The 17,918-nt window shown below is 19.8% G+C and overlaps 6 protein-coding genes across 6 annotated transcripts in view; 1 reads left to right on the top strand and 5 right to left on the bottom strand.

Moving 5' to 3' along the window:
* PF3D7_0418900 (conserved protein, unknown function) overlaps window positions 1–270 on the bottom strand; it is a gene marked incomplete at both ends in the record, with an annotated part of 1,829 nt that extends 1,559 nt beyond the window's left edge. The window contains one exon of the mRNA XM_002808617.1: window positions 1–270. This exon is cut by the window's left edge and continues 612 nt beyond it. Coding sequence (XP_002808663.1) covers window positions 1–270 — 270 coding nt within the window.
* A 2,061-nt stretch (window positions 271–2,331) lies between these two features.
* On the bottom strand, window positions 2,332–3,939 carry PF3D7_0418800 (MOLO1 domain-containing protein, putative; the record flags this gene model as incomplete). Its single annotated transcript, XM_002808616.1, has 9 exons — window positions 2,332–2,363; window positions 2,497–2,558; window positions 2,655–2,698; window positions 2,787–2,806; window positions 2,904–3,002; window positions 3,079–3,242; window positions 3,344–3,407; window positions 3,514–3,711; window positions 3,837–3,939. The coding sequence occupies 9 exons, from the start codon at window positions 3,937–3,939 to the stop codon at window positions 2,332–2,334; spliced, it is 786 nt and encodes a 261-aa protein (XP_002808662.1).
* Window positions 3,940–4,595: 656 nt separating this feature from the next.
* PF3D7_0418700 (RNA-binding protein NOB1, putative) lies at window positions 4,596–6,305 on the bottom strand (the record flags this gene model as incomplete). Its single annotated transcript, XM_001351459.1, has 1 exon — window positions 4,596–6,305. One exon carries the CDS (start codon window positions 6,303–6,305, stop codon window positions 4,596–4,598), a length of 1,710 nt encoding a protein of 569 aa, XP_001351495.1.
* Window positions 6,306–7,071: 766 nt separating this feature from the next.
* PF3D7_0418600 (regulator of chromosome condensation, putative) lies at window positions 7,072–13,107 on the bottom strand (the record flags this gene model as incomplete). Its single annotated transcript, XM_001351458.1, has 1 exon — window positions 7,072–13,107. One exon carries the CDS (start codon window positions 13,105–13,107, stop codon window positions 7,072–7,074), a length of 6,036 nt encoding a protein of 2,011 aa, XP_001351494.1.
* A 1,965-nt stretch (window positions 13,108–15,072) lies between these two features.
* On the top strand, window positions 15,073–16,512 carry PF3D7_0418500 (trafficking protein particle complex subunit 3, putative; the record flags this gene model as incomplete). The annotated part of the gene is made up of 6 exons (XM_001351457.1): window positions 15,073–15,132; window positions 15,284–15,381; window positions 15,478–15,577; window positions 15,807–15,989; window positions 16,195–16,278; window positions 16,474–16,512. 6 exons carry the CDS (start codon window positions 15,073–15,075, stop codon window positions 16,510–16,512), a joined length of 564 nt encoding a protein of 187 aa, XP_001351493.1.
* A 394-nt stretch (window positions 16,513–16,906) lies between these two features.
* Window positions 16,907–17,538, bottom strand: PF3D7_0418400 (conserved Plasmodium protein, unknown function; the record flags this gene model as incomplete). Its single annotated transcript, XM_001351456.1, has 3 exons — window positions 16,907–17,025; window positions 17,117–17,246; window positions 17,458–17,538. 3 exons carry the CDS (start codon window positions 17,536–17,538, stop codon window positions 16,907–16,909), a joined length of 330 nt encoding a protein of 109 aa, XP_001351492.1.
* Between the last annotated feature and the right edge of the window lie 380 nt (window positions 17,539–17,918).

Below are 17,918 nucleotides of genomic sequence, written 5' to 3'. Positions count from 1 at the left end.
ATTAGTATTATAATAACACGCGTTATTCGTTTTAGGTCTTTCCATTATATATGGAACATTCAATGAATTATTTTTATTCCCATTTATACAAGAATTATTATCATAATTAATATCTGTATTGAATGCTGAACAATGGTATGTGTTGTTCTGAGGAATGTTGCTTAAGATTTCCATATTCCCAAAGGGGTTTAAACTATATTTCGGTTCATTATTTTTTCTAAAAAAGTTCTGATAGCTATACAAGGGTAAATATGTGGATGGTACATGCATACTGGTTTATTTATTTTATTATTTTTCTAATTTCGTTTCAGTGTTTGAGGATATATGTATTCACTGAACACTTTTATTCTTCAGTTAAAGACAAAAAAAAAAATAAAATAAAATAAATATAAACATATACATATACAAACAAATAAATATATACTATATATATATATATATATATATATATTTATTTATTTATACGTTTTATGAGGTCACTTATGTACATTATGCCATGGCATAACGGATAATATAATACATATAATATATATATTTATTTTTTTCTAAAAAGAAAAAAAAAAAAAATCTTCCCAAAATTTAAAAAGAGCGGTTTTTTAAATTGAAAAAAAAATTCTTTTTTCATAAGCTTTTTTTTTTTTTTTTTTTTTCTTTTTTTTTTCATATTACACATATATGAAGAATAGGCACCTTATGTTCATTTTACTCTTAAAATATAAATATATATATATATATGTGCATTTTACAATGTCATAATACCTTGTTTCGTGTTTACACGCGCGTATATTTATATATATATATAAAATATCATCAATTTGAATTCATTATATTACGAAATAATATTTATCATCATAAATATAGATATAATACAATTATAAATATTTTCAAGCTAGAAAAGTTTTAAGAAAATGTACATAAGTATACATATATATATATATATATATATATATAATAAACATATATACAATGAAAAAAAAAATTAATGTTTTTTTTCTTCTTAATGATAATTAATATGTAGAATACGTAAAAACGGATTTTTAAAAGGATATAAAAAAACGTACGTACGTAAATATAATTGGTTTAATAATTTAGTTATTTTATTTTGAGTTATACATATATATATATATTATTTATTTTATTTTTTTATATATGGCTTTCTCATAAATTTTGTAATTCTTAAAAAAAATCATCTAATTCGATAATTAAAATGTGTAATCATTTATAACAATATATATATATATATATATGCGTATATATTTTTTTACGTACAAAAAAAAAAAAAAAAATAATATATTATTGAACAGGTTTATATATATATATATATATAGTATACATATTTTTATGTATAATACATTTACATTTATAATATATTTTTAATATTTTAATATTTTTTCTTTTAAGAATTTATCTACATATACACCTTCAATATTTATATGTCGTATTCATAAGACTGGACACTTATATATATATATATATATATATATATATATGTATATTTTTTTTTTTTTTTTTTTTTTTTTAACAACCCATGCATTTATGTGCAAATTCGCTATTTATTTTGACCATAAAAAAGAAAAAAAATAAAATAATAATAATAGGTAGCTAAAATGTAAAATATCAATTTTGTCATATACCCTTTCTTTGCTTAATTTTACCTTGCTTGTTCATAATTTTTCTATATTTTAAAAACTTATTTGTTTTTACATAATATATATATATATATATATATATATATATAGATATAGATATAGATATATATTTATTTATTTATATTTCCTCTCTATTTCCTTTTACACATACAAAACATATGCAGTCTTTTAAGTTAATGTCAAAAAAAAAAAAAAAAAAATCGAAAAAAGGAGAACCAAAAAAATCCTATAAGAGACAATTCAAGGTTCATTGGAACACATAACAATAACGCATACATACATATTTAATATGAGTTTTTTAATAAAAGAAAAAAAAAATATATATATATATATGTATATGTTAATATCTATAATCATCAATTCATGTATTAAATATTTGTTGTAGAGTTTTTTATGAAAAACAATTTATGTGTTATCAAAAGACAAGGGAAGTTGTTAAACGCTTACAAAACTGTTTTTTTTTTTTTTTTTTTTTTTTCCTTTTTTTTTTTTTAAATTGACAAAGAGAGAAAAAAAAACATATATATAATAATGATAAATAATAAAATATGAAATAAAATAAATAAGCAAATAATATCCTTTTTCATTTTCATATTAAATAATATATATTTAAAAAAAAAAAAGAGAGAATTCCTTAAATATATATATACTTTTTTTTTACCTTAAAAAATTCTCTACAATATTATTTATTGTCCCTCTGAGCATCCGCGAAAACTGAAATTTAAATATATATATATGTATATAATATATCATAGACTCATTTTACGTCCATATATATGATACATTTCATTAATAAATTAAACATTCTGTCATTTTATTTTATTTTTATCCAATTATTGAAACCGACCTATTAATATAAATGCAACATATGCCAAACCAACTACAATAACTATTGTAAACGCTACAACCCTAATAATATATGGGTGTTTGGGAAAAAAAAAAATACATATTATGGCTTATGCAAATGACATGTGTATGATTTTATTTTTTTATAAATAATTTTACTTTTGAGCAGTTTGTGTTGGTGGAATTATTTCCTCCGTCAAATACTTCCATTTAAAAATGCAAAAAAAAAAAAAAAAAAAAAAAAATTATAATAAAAATCCTTACAATTATATTTTAAAATTGTATTCCTACTTGCGATGTTAATTTTACAGCTGAAATTAAAAATATAAATAAATATATATATATATATATATATATATATATATATATATTGCAATATTGATGTTATCTTTTTGTTTCCCTTTTTACCGCTCAAAATAGAGTATTCCAGTGAATATTTTCGTAGATATTGGTTAAAAGATTTATTCATAGAAGTCGCTGTTCTAAAATTAATTATTGATTGAGCTCCTATTTTTTGAGAGAAAAAAATAATATGAATACATATGTACACATATATATATATATATATATATGATATTATTACCTTTTTTCCATTTTAATATAAAATGTGTGTCTTCTTTTACAAAAAAAAGGAGAACACCATCATTACAATCTTTGTTACTTAATTTCCAGTATTCGAATATTTGAGAAGCAAAAGTGTCAGCACTTATTCCATAGGGGAGTTTATTTATAAGAGCTACCCCTAAACTGAATATTAAAAAAAAAAAAAAAAAAAAAAAAATGTACATGCATATATATATATATATATATATATATATATATATATATATATTTATTTAACATATTACACGTATGGGACTTCTTTATCTACACAAAAATGTTTTGAATTTCTCCTTTGATAATTCAATATTTCTATAATGTAAATATTAATATATGTACTTATTTTTATGAGTTCATTTATATATACATTATTATGAGTAAAAGAAAGAATGCTTTTAATAAAGTTGTTATAATATACCCTCAATTTGATCAGCTATATTTCTCGATAATATTTTATTAGGGTCGCATATATAAGAAAATTTGAATCCATATCTATTACATAAGGAAGGATGAAAAAAAGGATTGGGAAAATTTTCTAATGTTATATCTAATGAATAGGAATTGTTTGATAAAAAATCATCCGGTGTTTCCTTATCCAGAAAATATTTTATATCATCTAAAAGGATATATATATATATATATATATATATATATATATATATATATACATATATTTATTTATTTATTTATTTATTCATTTTAATAATGTAATTATTTTCTTATTTGTCCTTTATTTTGTACTTTCCTTCTTGTTAAATACGAAAGGAGCATTTTCTATAGGGACCTTTAAATGAACAACGGAACCGAGGAAAATATACAAGCATAAAAAAAAGACACAATTCATTTTTTTTTATATATATATGTGATATAATATATATATATATATATATTTATTTATTTATTTATTCATTTGTATGTATTTATGTATTACTAAAAAATGAAAGTCTTTTTTTTTTATATTATTATTTGCTAACTCTTTATTACAAAAATAAACAATTGCATAATAAACAAATTAAATATACGCACTGTCCAAATATATAACATATAACGTTTTTAAAAACAACCTTTTTATATTTTCTCACCATTTTGAAATCACCTTATGTTCTGGTCGATTTGTTAACTTTATACTGGTCTACATATTGGAAAAATAAAACCACAAGGAAATATTACATTTTTTTTTTTTTTTTTTTTTTTTTGAATTTATTCTTTTATATGTATTTACAGTGAATAATGTTATATGCAATTTAATAGGTTTTTATAATTTTTTCAAAAAAAAAAATAAAATAAAATAAAATAAAAATATAAATATAAATAAAAATTTATTTGTACCATATGAAAAATAATAAAATAAAGGAACAAAATACAAATGCTATATATTAAAAAGACAAAAAAATTCAAAAATAAAAATATATATAAATATATATATATATATATATTTTTTTATTTATATTTGCTCTTATTATTAGTCATGCTATACACTCCTGTTCATAACAATTTTTTTCATTTCTTCCTTCTGTGGACATTTTTTTTTCCCCCAACAAGAATTTTTGGATTTTTCAAGACAGCGACTTTTCCACTTTTCAATTTGGTTCTAATAAAACAATTGGATGTATCATAAAAATTATCATCATTAAAAGGATCGTTAATATTTTTTTGTGATTCATATAATTTTTTTTGATGAGATATAAATTGTTTCCTTCCTCCTATTAACAATTCATCTTCTCTAAAAATTTGTAATTTATCTTCAAATTTATTTTTATTATTGTTATGATATTTTTTTTTGGGTATACTAAAAATTGTATTTTTTATATTAACTCTTATATGTGGGATTTTAACAATTAACTTTTTTGAATCATTATCAACATGAACATTAACCTTTCTTAGATTATTATTTCCACATTTCGAACAAAATAATAAATTATTTGTTCTCATAAAAAAATAACAAGACGTGCAAAAATAACCCCATAATTTTATTGAATTTATTTTATAACCATCTATAGTTATTACATTTAATCCGATTTGATACAACACATTTTGCATAGCATAATCTGTAGTTATACAAGCAACTGTCTCTTTAAAAGTTTCATCTTTATTAATATTTAAATTTATTTTATCAAAGTTGTTAAGGTTTATCCAATCACCACCCTCATCATTATTATCATCACTATTATCATCACTATTATCATCACTATTATCATCACTATTATCATCACTATTATTATCATTATTATCATCACTATTATCATCATTAATATCTACATCATTATCTTCATCATTATCTACATCATTATCTTCATCATTATCTTCATTATTATCACCATTCGACAATACCTTTACCACTTCTTCTTTTATCGTTTGGCAACCAATAAATTTATTCTTTCCTTTCTTCAATTCTTCATATTCGTCGTCACTTGCTAAAAAATCGCTAATGTTATCATCCGATAGGTCCGTATTATTATAAGAAAGACTATTGCTTTTATCCGATATGTCATCATCTATATGGGAAAGCTTATAATTTTTACCTAAGGAGTTATCATCTCCTTGTGAATGTTTATCATGTTCTAAGTAAATAATTTCCTTTTTATCATAATGATTATTATCATCATCCATGTTGTCATCATTACTTACTTGTAATTTTTCTTGTTTTAATAATTCACCTTCCCCAATTTGTATTGTATTATGATCATCTTCTCTTTTAATATTTTCCTTCTCATTTTCTTCATGTGTTCCTTTTTCATCATCTGTTTCTTTTTCTTTATGATGGTCATTAAAATGGATTTCATTTATTTTCTTCTGTTTCTTCTTTTTCTTCTTTTTTTCTTTCTTATCATTTTTATTAACATTCATATATTCATATTTAACGTCATCATATTTATAAATCGTTTCTAAAGGTGTTGCTCTTAATTTTGTGACATCTCCATATTTCCTATGAAGCATATATGTTAATGCTATAACTTCTATATCTACAGAACTTAATGAATTCAAATCCCCTGTTAACTTTGAAAAATATCTTATAAAATTTATATCTATTTCTTCAGGTTTTTCGATTTTTAAAAGAGGAAGAATATTCATTAATTTCTTTTTGGAATTCTCATCTTTTATTTCTTTTATTACCCCTTCAGTTATATAACACTCATATTTGTAAAATAAAAAATCTTTAAATTTAATTAAGCTGTTCGAATCTAATACATATTTCTTTTTCTCTTCCATATTGAAATATTACAAAATGGTAACATAATATATTTATAAATCAAAAAAAAAAAAAAAAAAAATATATATATATATATATATATATATATATAAATATATTTATTTATTTTTTATTTTTTTTGTAAAAGAAAAAATTTACAATATATATATATATATATATGACTATTCAAAAAAAAATATAAAAAAATAAAAATATAAATAATAAATGTTACCCATATATTATATATATATAATAATTTTTTTTTTTTTTTTTTTTTTTTTTTTCATAAGAAATAACATCAAGGTCATATTATTTTATATACATTATGTGCCATATGAAGTATCATATATATAATATTTTGTGGTATATACAATATATATATTATTAAGTTTTATTATTTTTTATATATTTATTTTAATTATATATTTTTAAAAAAAACATACTTAAATAACAAAAAAAAAAAAAAAAAAAAAAATTATAAAAAAAAAAAAAAATAAAAAAAAAAAAAAAATAAATAAATATAATTTTTTTTATATGTAATCATTATATATAGAACCAAGTGGACCGTTATATATATATATATGTATGTATTATTTATATTTGGAGTACTTATAATATTTTTATAAATATTATGAAAAAATAAATATCATATAAATTGTATTTGATATGCTTAGAGGACCCTACAACATATTACATAAAATAAAGGCCAAACACATAAATATAGATATACATATATACATATATATATATATATATATATATATATATATCAATTTTTCTATGATGTTATACAATTTTGTCCACCTCCAGGAGTATTAAGGAATGATAATCACCACAAGATATGTCTAATAAATTAATATTGACTATATCTTTTGATAAATTTAAATCGAATGTATATTGGTTTCTATGTTTATGATATGTAAAATAATTCCATAGACAAGAATTTCTTTTTTTAAAAACTTTAAATCTCATTTTAACTTCATTACTTTTTGCTATATGTTCGTAATTTTTTTTTCGTTTTGGATTATCCATATATAAATTTTCATTTATATTATCAATAGCATTAAATATCATAGATTGTACCAAATCATTTTTATTAATACCTGATGAACATCGTCTTTTATTTTGTGATGAATAAGAAACTCTACTTCTAGCCTTTGATAAATTAGCATTGTTCATATTGTTTTTTAATATGTTTATATGGAAATCGTTATTTAAATCGTACGTTTCGCTCTTCTTAGATTCTTCTGCATTTATACTTAATCTAAAATTATTTAATAATTTATTATCGGAGGAATATTCATTGAATTCGTCTAAGGGGACACTTGTTACAAAGTCGGTGTCTGCATTTTTATCGTTCCTAATATTTTTCTTATCACCTACTTTATTTTTATCACCTTTATTATTTTCATCACCTTTATTATTTTCACCACCTTTATTATTTTCATCACCTTCTTTATTTTTGTCACCTTCTTCATTTTCATCACCTTTATTATTTTCATCACCTTCTTCATTTTTTTCACCTTTTTTATTTTGTTTATTATAATTTAATTCCTGTGAACTTTGCATACTGACCTCACTTAGCTCGTTCGATGTAGTCATAAAAAAGTTTGGAATTTTAAATAAATTTATATGATTTTTTTTTTTTTTTTTTTTTTTGTTTTTATCGACTTCTATAATTTGAACACTATTACTAGCTGATTTACGAACAGCACAAGTACTATTATTATCATCGTTATTTTTTTTATGAATAGGTTCACTTCCCATCTTTATAATACTTTCTCTTTTAATACTTTCTCTTTTAATACTTTCCCTTTTAATGCTTTCTCTTTTAATACTTTCATTTTCGTTGGTATCTACACCCCACTTTAATTTTATGATACTTGAATTATCTCCTTCTTCGACTTTGTCCCTGTCCGAAAAATACCATTTTTCTCTTTCTAAAGAAAATTTTTTAAATGTTTTGCTTAATTTAAAGTTAAGTATTTGATGGCTAGCTCTATCACTATATGTATGTACTCCGGACATGGATTTTTTTCTTCTGAGTGCACTACCCCAATTTGAAGAATACGAATTGATTTTACATGTTCCTGAAGAGCTTTTTTTATTAGGAGAGAGAATAAGAGAAAATTTATGATGTCCTAGATCGTTATATATAAAACTACTATTATTATTTACATTTTCTTTAATTTTTTCATGATATTTTTTTAAATTAAATAATTTACTATTATAACTAATTTGATCCGAATATTTTTTTCTATTAGATGAATTTAGAAAGTTATATTTTTTATTTACTCTTAGAACATGATAAATTAATTTATGTTTATCTAAATATATAGGTATAGATGATTGTTTACAATTTTGAGGTAACAAAATTTGATTAAAATCTCCTTTTCCTATAACAAATATATTTCGTTCTGGTATTTTATCTCTTAATACATCTAATGAGCATATATTATTTATGTAATCTATTTTTTTCTTATTTAATATTTTATTTATAGAAGGAGAGGACGTTAAAATGACGGCAAAGTTCTTTCCCATAGACACTTGAAATATTTGTAAAGTATTTAATGAATGCATATTTTTATTATTTGTACTTAGAAGTAAAGGTTTTAATATATGGTCTAATTTGCATAATTCATTATTCCTATTATTATTATTATTATTATTATTGTTGCTATTATTGTAATTATTGATTATTTTTTTATTTTTAAAATAATCCATTAAATTATTATGAGTATAATAATTATTATTAATAATGTTTGTATTACTAACATGATATTTGTTGTTAATATAATACATATTATTATTATTATTTTTACTTTTGTCATTTTTATTATATATATTATTATATATGTTATCATTTCTCATTAAAAGTTTATCTTTATCATTCATTTTAATATTTAATAATTTATACAAATCAGTATATTTTATATAATATATATTATCTCCTCCTCTATTAAAATAATTATCTTTATAACTATAACTCTTTCCTTCGCCTTTTCTCTGTAATAATTTATTACGATAACGGTCACCAGCTTTTCCTATATGATTTTCTTCTGAGAAAGATTCTCCTCCACGAAATTGAAAACGATTAACATAATTATTATTTTTATTTTTATTTTTTGTATTTTTATTTTGATCAACCATTTCCCATATACATTCATCAATATCTTTATTTACACTTTTTATAGGAGCAACAAAACTAGTATGTGTACTTGATGAATTGATATCCGATATATATAAATGACTTAAACATTCTATTTTAGTAATTGTTGTTACATCTTCATAATATTCTGTTTTATCATTACAATCATATGTATGATTTTTATTATTTCTATCATCCGAATTTTCTTCATCATCTATATAATTATTAATTTCATATAATTGTTTTCTTCTTCGTCTTCGTCTTTCTTCTTCTTCTTTTTCTTCTTCATCCATATCATAATATTCATTTTTATTCATATGTTTTTTATTTTTTAAATAACCCCATACATAAACACATTTATCTTGTGTTAAACATAAGCTATGATATTTCCCTATACTAACTTGAAGAATTTTACTATTCTTTATATTTATCTTTCTTGGTATGTTAACATATTTATTGCTAAATTTGGTTCTTTCACTTTTTTTTTTCTTTTTATCATCATGGTCATCATCATGGTCATCATCATGATCATCATAATGTTTGTTATAATGTTTGTCATTATATTTATTATCACCATGTTTGTTATCATTATATTTATTATCATTATATTTATTATGACCATGTTTGTTATCACCATGTTTATTATCATCATATTTATTAACATCATATTTATTATCTTTATATTTATTAACATCATATTTATTATCTTTATATTTATTATCTTTATATTTATTAACATCATATTTATCATGATGTATCTTTTTTATCATCTTATCATTTCCCTTTAATTTATCATTATTTTTTTTCATTACTTCGTCATTTTGCTTGTCCACATCCTCATTTCTTTTCACGACGTTCTGTTTTTTTGATTTTTTTTTTTCATTCGATGAACATGCATCAGAAAAATACAATCGATTGGATCCTTCATCCGTTTCATGATTTTTATGATTTTGATATTTTTCATCACAAGAAGAATATTTATTATTCTCATTTTTTTTTGAGAAAGTGAAACTATCGGCTAGCCCTTTAATAAATGGCAAATTCATTAAGGTATCACTAATCGATTTTGTAAAGGACACAGATTTTTGAGCTTCCATTTTTTTTCTTTTTCTTTTAATACGTTTTATTTTTTCATTTATATACGTATCATCGATTTGACCATATTCATTCCATCCCCACATCCATAATTTCTTATTAGCATCAATAACGGCACTGTTATAAGATCCACATGTTATAAAAATAATTGGATGTTCGATTTTTGCATAGATAGATTTTGTAGTGAAATAAAAATTATTTTTTTTCTGTCTTTCTTCATTATCAGGAGTATAGTTTGGAAATGGTTTCTTTTTCATATGATAATGTTTTTTATCTTTTCTATTTTTATCATCATTAACATCATCATGAGCAATATTAGGAACACAATCATGAACACCATCATGAACACCATCATGAACACCATCGTGAACACCATCGTGAACACCATCATGAACAACATGATTAATATCATTATCATAAAATTTCTGTGCCCTTGTAAACATATTATTCGGATTATTATATATAGGTAACATAAAAGGTTTGCTTGTATAAGATACCTTTTTATTATAATGGTTCGGTAATCCTAGCTGAGCTCTTTTATTACATCCAAATGTAAAAACATAACCATCATATGTTAATAATAATGTATGAAAAGAACCTAAACTAATATTTTTGATTTTATGTTTATAACCAAAATATTTCAAAGGGATTAATTTATAAATATATGGTAATGTTATAGTCTTCTCATTTTTTATAATAGAAGGAGGACAATTAAGAATTTTAGTATTACTCTTATTATTTTTATGTATAACTATTTTATTTTTTTTTTTTTCATCTGATAATTTCACCTTCATTTTTTTATAACAAGTATATATAGATTTCTTAGAATTCACGCCTAATTGCCCATAAGAATTAAGACCCCATAAACACACCAAACCATTTTCGCTTACAGCACCTGAATGGTATTTACCACATTTTATAATTTTGGGGTTAAAAAATAAAACATTCTTTTTTTTGCAATTTTTTGCCATACTCTTTTTCAATAATCTATTATTATTAATATTATTATTATTGTTATTGTTGATATTATTATTATTATTGTTGTTATTATTATAACCATATAAAATATTAGCATGACAAGTTTCATCATGTTCATAGTTCCCATCACGATGATAATAATCTCCATGTTGATAATGATCATCACTATGATAATATTCACTGTTTTGATAATTTCCACAATTTTGACAATTTTCCATATTACGATAATGATCAGCATTTATAAAATTCCCCATATTATCATAACAATCATCTACTTTTAAATAATTATCATATTGACTAAATTTTTCTATATATTTTTGTTTACAGTTATTTTCATTTTCTGAAAAGAAGACAGGTACATTTTCTATTTTATCATTATCATTAGTATTTAATGAATTTATAGAATCATTTACACTATTATTATGATTACAAGCATTATTTATTATATTATTATATTTAGATTTTATAATATCTTCATTCTGAAAAAGATTAAGTTGATCTGCTGTATTTATCATTATAGAATCTCGTCTTCTTATAGATTCTCTTCTTTTTAATACATCCATTATATTTATTGATTCCAAAATATTTATAGATTCTCTTCTTATGAGCGACTCTCTTCTTATGAACGACTCTCTCCTTTTTAATGTATCCATAATATTTATAGGATCTATTATATTTAACGGTTCTAACTTATTTATGGATTCTCTTCTTTGCATTGGATCCATTAGTAATATTGGTTCTATCATTTTCTTTTTTGGAATCTTAGCAACCTTTGATGACCTAAGATTATAAATTTCATTCCCACCATCCCATTTTTCATCATCATAATCGTCATCGTTTGTATTATTATTTTTATTATCATCCTCATTTGTATTATTTTTATTATCATCCTCGTTTGTATTATTTTTATTATCATCATCGTTTGTATTATTTTTATTATCATGCTCGTTTGTATTATTTTTATCATCACCATTTGTAAGTTTTTTCTTTTTTCTTATGGTTTTCAAAGCAAAATTACTTGGAAGTTTCGTCAATATTTCATTATACAATTCATTATTACTAAGAGAAATACGTGAATGTCTTTTATTTGTAGATAGCGAAGAACACATACTCTTCTTTTTACTATTATTACTATTACTATTCTTTTTCTTATTTTTTACTACAGAAGATTTATCTGTACTTTTCTTAAATTTTTTATTATAATTATCATAAAAGGATAATCTTTTACATTTATTTATCATGATGGTAGAAAAATCTATCAAACCAATAGAAACATTATCTTCTAATCCTAGCTGACCAAAATTATTATTACCAAAACATAATAATAATTTTTTTTTTTCTGTTTCTTTATGATTATCAGAAGAATATTTAGATATATTTGATATAACATCCCATGCTTCATTTTCTCCTACAAATTTCTTTTTCTTTTTATTTAAAATAAATAACTCTTCTAATATATTAGTTTCATATATATTACTCCTACAAGAACTTTCTATTATATCCTTTTCTTTAATACAGTTTATTAGGATACTTTTCTTAACTTCACTTATACTATCCTTACATTCATTAGTCTTATCATCAATTGTGTTACAGCTTGCCATTTTACAAAACACGCACGATTAAATATATACAAACAAAATAATTCATGTATTATAATATATATATGTATATATAAATATATATATATGTGCACACATATATAATATGTATAATCTATATGAATTCTTTTTTACTACTATTTTGTTTTTTTATGCTTTCAAATATACAATGCCATATAATCAAATAAATAAATAAAAAATATATGCATATATATATATTATATATGTATATTTTTTTTTTTTTTTTTTTTTTTTTTTTTTTTAAAGAGTCATGTGGTGTACCTGCTTCACCACATATGTATATATGTTCATCAAAAAGTTAATATTATAAATATGTTATATATAAGTGAATTGTTCAAAAATAAATGTAAAATTAAAAACAAAATTTAATTCATTCAATATGAACCATATTTATAAAATTTTCACCATTTTGTTACAATATAGATAAAAGGAAATTTATATATATATATATATATATATATATTATTTATTTTATATATATATATATATTTTTTTTTTTTTTTTTTTTTTTTTATTTCATTTGGTGTAAGCGGTTCCCTATTTTTATAGAACAAAATTATATTCTACAAGTTTAATAAGATGACGGTAAAATTAGTAAAAGGGAAAAAAAAATTAAGATAAATATTATAAAGAATTTTTTTTTTCTTTTTAAAACATGAAAATTAGATTATTTAATATTACATATATATATATATATATATATATATTGTTTATTTTTTTTTAATTTTTTTTTTTTTTTTCGGATTCCATGTGAGAACACTGAATGATTTTTTTTTTTTTTTTTTTTTTTTTTTTTTTACCCCAAATCGAATGTATTAATTATTCGTGTAGTATAATATAAAATAATAGAAGCATTAAATTTTTATTTCTTTTTATTTCTTTTTATTTCATTTTATTTTATTTTACTTTATTTTATTTTCCACAAAAAAAAAATTTAAATAAATAAAATAATATAAATACACATAATACATAATATATTTTAAAGGTGTAACAAAATTATACTCTATTCACTTTAGCAAGTTTTTCTACACATTCATAAACAGATCGTTTAAAAAAAAAAAAAAAAAAAAAAAAAAAAAAAGTAGGGAAAAAAAGAATAATATATAATATCACTATTATCTTTTATCTTATAATGTAAAAAGAAAAAAATATATTATTATATTTATTTGTTTATACAATGCGACGATGAAAAAATAAAGGGGAAAAAACAAAAAAAAAAAATAGAGAAATTCTGTATTTTTCTATCCTTTTTAATTTATCATTTTTTTTTTTTTTTGTTTTTTTTAAATATAATGAGACATGTTAGTATTTGAAAAGATGAAACGATTTATCTAATTATTAAACACATGAATATGTAAAAAAGAATGAGAAATAGGTTTTAAAAATATTATATATAACATATATATATATATAATATATATATATATATATATATATATATATATATATGTTTATTTATTTATATGATTCAACACTAATATATGTAATATATATATATATATATAATTTCAATAAATAATTATATAAATATATAATAATAAAGTTCAATGGTTCCTCTTTTTTTTTTTTTTTTTTTTTTTTTTTTTTTTCCCAAATATAAATTATAAAAGTATAAAAAATTGAATTTTTTTTTTTCGCAAATGGTATAATCGATTTATATATATATATATGATAAAAGTGTCATCATCCATTGAAGAAAAAATATTTTTTTGAAATTTATATAAGATGTATTTCTAAGTTAAAAATAAATTATATATATAAGAAAACAAGAATTTATTTATTTATTTAATTTTTTTTTTGTTTTTTCTGTTTTTTTTTTTTTTTTTTTGGAATATAAATATATTGTTTCTTACTTGTTCTTAAGGATAATTCTTTCAATAATCTATAAGAATAAATAAAATATATAATAGAGAGGTTGTTTTATTTTTTATTATGTTTTAAAAAAAAATGTCAAAGGATAAATATCAAAAACAAGGAGATGCCATTTTTGCAAAATTAGAGAAAGTGGTACAAATAAATAAATAAATAAATATATATATATTAATGTTAATTGAATTAAAGATTTTAAAAAAGGAACAATATATACACCATTGAACAAATAAATATACATATATTCTTTATTATTTATAATATATATATGTATATATTTTTTTTTAAGAACTCTGAATTATTTTCATTTACATATGGAGCCTTAGTGAGTCAACTTTTGAAAGATCTGGAATTAGTAGACGAAGTCAATGAGCAATTAGAAAAAATGTAATGTTAAATAAAAAAAGATATACTAAAATATATATATATATATATATATATAAACCATTCTTATACTTTATTTAATTTTTGTGCACAATTTAGGGGATTCAACATAGGCACAAGACTAATTGAAGAATTCCTTGCAAAGTCTGATATTTCATTTTGTGAAGATTTTGAAGAAACAGTCAATGTTATAGCTAAGGTATTATATAATACAAAAAAAAAATAAAAAAAAAAAAAAAAAAAATAAAAAAAAAAAAAAAAATAATAAAATAAAAAACATTTTCCCTCCACCTTTTTGTGAATTTTATTATTATTATTTTTTTTTTTACCATATTATTCAGAAATAATAATGTGATAAAGTAGTAATACATTTATACATATTATATATATATATATATATATTTTTTTTTTTTTGTATACACTTACAGGTGGCCTTTAAAATGTTCCTAGGAATAAGTGGAACAGTTACTTGTGTAAATAAAGAATCCAATATATTTTCTATTATTTTTGATAACAATCCTTTAAGCGATTTTGTGGAATTACCAAAATCATTATCATCATTAAATTATTGTAGTTTATTATGTGGAGTTATTAAAGGAGCACTCGAACAAGTAATTTAATATCTTTTCATTTCTTACAAGAAATGTTGACGATATGTGTATATAAAAAATGTTTATATATTTATGAACACAATGATGTAAAAATATAAAACTTTATTTATATATATATAAAACAAAATTTATAAAAATATATGAGACAAATAAGAATAAATTATAATGGTTTATTTTTTTTATGGCTTCTTCTATTTTATTACAGATAAGAATTAAAGTAAATTGTTATTTTGTTAAGGATATGTTAAAGGGAGATGATTATTACGAATTATATATTCAACTAAACGAAGTATAATTATATATATATATATATATATATATTATATATATTTATTTATATTTATATTTATATGTGTTAATTTACCTTTTCATAATATGGATGTTATCTATATATATATATATATATTATATTTATTAATTTTCTTCATATATTAATTTGTCCTTTTTTTTTTTTTTTTTTTTTTTTTAACATTCTTGTCTACAGGTTATGAAAGAAGAAATATTAAATGACGAGGAATCTTAAACATTTTAAGGTGAAAAAAAAATATCTTTATTTTTTATTTTTTATTTTTTATTTTTTATTTTTTATTTTTTATTTTTTATTTTTTATTTTTTATTTTTTATTTTTTATTTTTTTTTAATTATCAATTTTTTACCATTTACATAATTTGTATAATTTTTTATAACTTAAAAATAAATAAAAATATATTTGTATACAAATAAATATGATATCATATATATAAAACAATATGATTATATTATATGTATATTGCTCATATGACAACAACACACAAAAAAATAAAATGAAAAAGGAAAAAAAAAAAAAAAAAAAACAAACGAATAGAAATGAAAAGAAAAGAAAAGAAAAAAAAAAAAAAAAATGGAATAAAAAATCAAATACAAAATAGTCTTCCTATTTATGCTTTTTCCAATTGTTCATAACACCTATCAAAATAACTTTTTTCAATTTCAATTTTTTTAATTATATTTAATGGGATTAAAATGTCACCGCAATTTCGTATATAACTTTCACTACCTTTAAAAGCAGAAAAAAAATGCAATTGATTATATGTATATATATATATATATATATTTTTTTTTTTATTTATTTATATTTATGGTATTACCTTTATAATGCTCCTCACTATTTGTAAGGAATAAATAATATTTATCTACATAGGTTAAGGAACCTAATATTTCCCTATTGTCTTTTAAGGTAATTTTAAAATGGAACTTTCCACAATTGTTCATTACAATCTATATTTTTCAAATTAAAAATGGAAGAAGATATAAGCACATAATTAAAGATACATGTAAGCATTATAATATAGTAAACAAACATAGAAGCACTTATTTTGACAAAAATATATATGTACTAAATATAAATAAATAAATAAATAAATAATTAAATAAATATAAATATATAAATAAATATATATATATATATATATATATATTAATTACTTACCTGCAATAATTCCCTTGCAGTTTCTTTGTTTCCAATTCCTTTTAAGAAATTGTTTTTTTTTTCAATAGCTGACAGATTCATTTTTTTTTTTTTTTTTTTTTTTTTTTTTTTTTTTTTACATTTTTATTAAATCAATACAATTGCAAAAGTTTTGATAAAGGGATATATATTACATATATAAAATTATATATTTAAAAAAATGAAAAACATTTTAAAACAATTTAGAAATAAATAAAAAAAAATACATATAGTATATATATATATATATATTTATTTATTTATTTATGGATATATTATATAACAAAAAAAAATTTTAATCATACATATATTGATTCTCAATATTTATACAAATTTCAAAGTTTAAAATAGGGAAAAAAATAATTTGTAGTACGATTCAATGAAAAGGCTATATTCCTTTTAATTTGATAGGTATTATATATATAAACATCAATATATATATA

The sequence above is a fragment of the Plasmodium falciparum genome, assembly GCF_000002765.6.
Source record: "Plasmodium falciparum 3D7 genome assembly, chromosome: 4".
Taxonomy (NCBI): domain Eukaryota; phylum Apicomplexa; class Aconoidasida; order Haemosporida; family Plasmodiidae; genus Plasmodium; species Plasmodium falciparum.
This window is presented reverse-complemented; position numbering and strand designations above follow the sequence as displayed.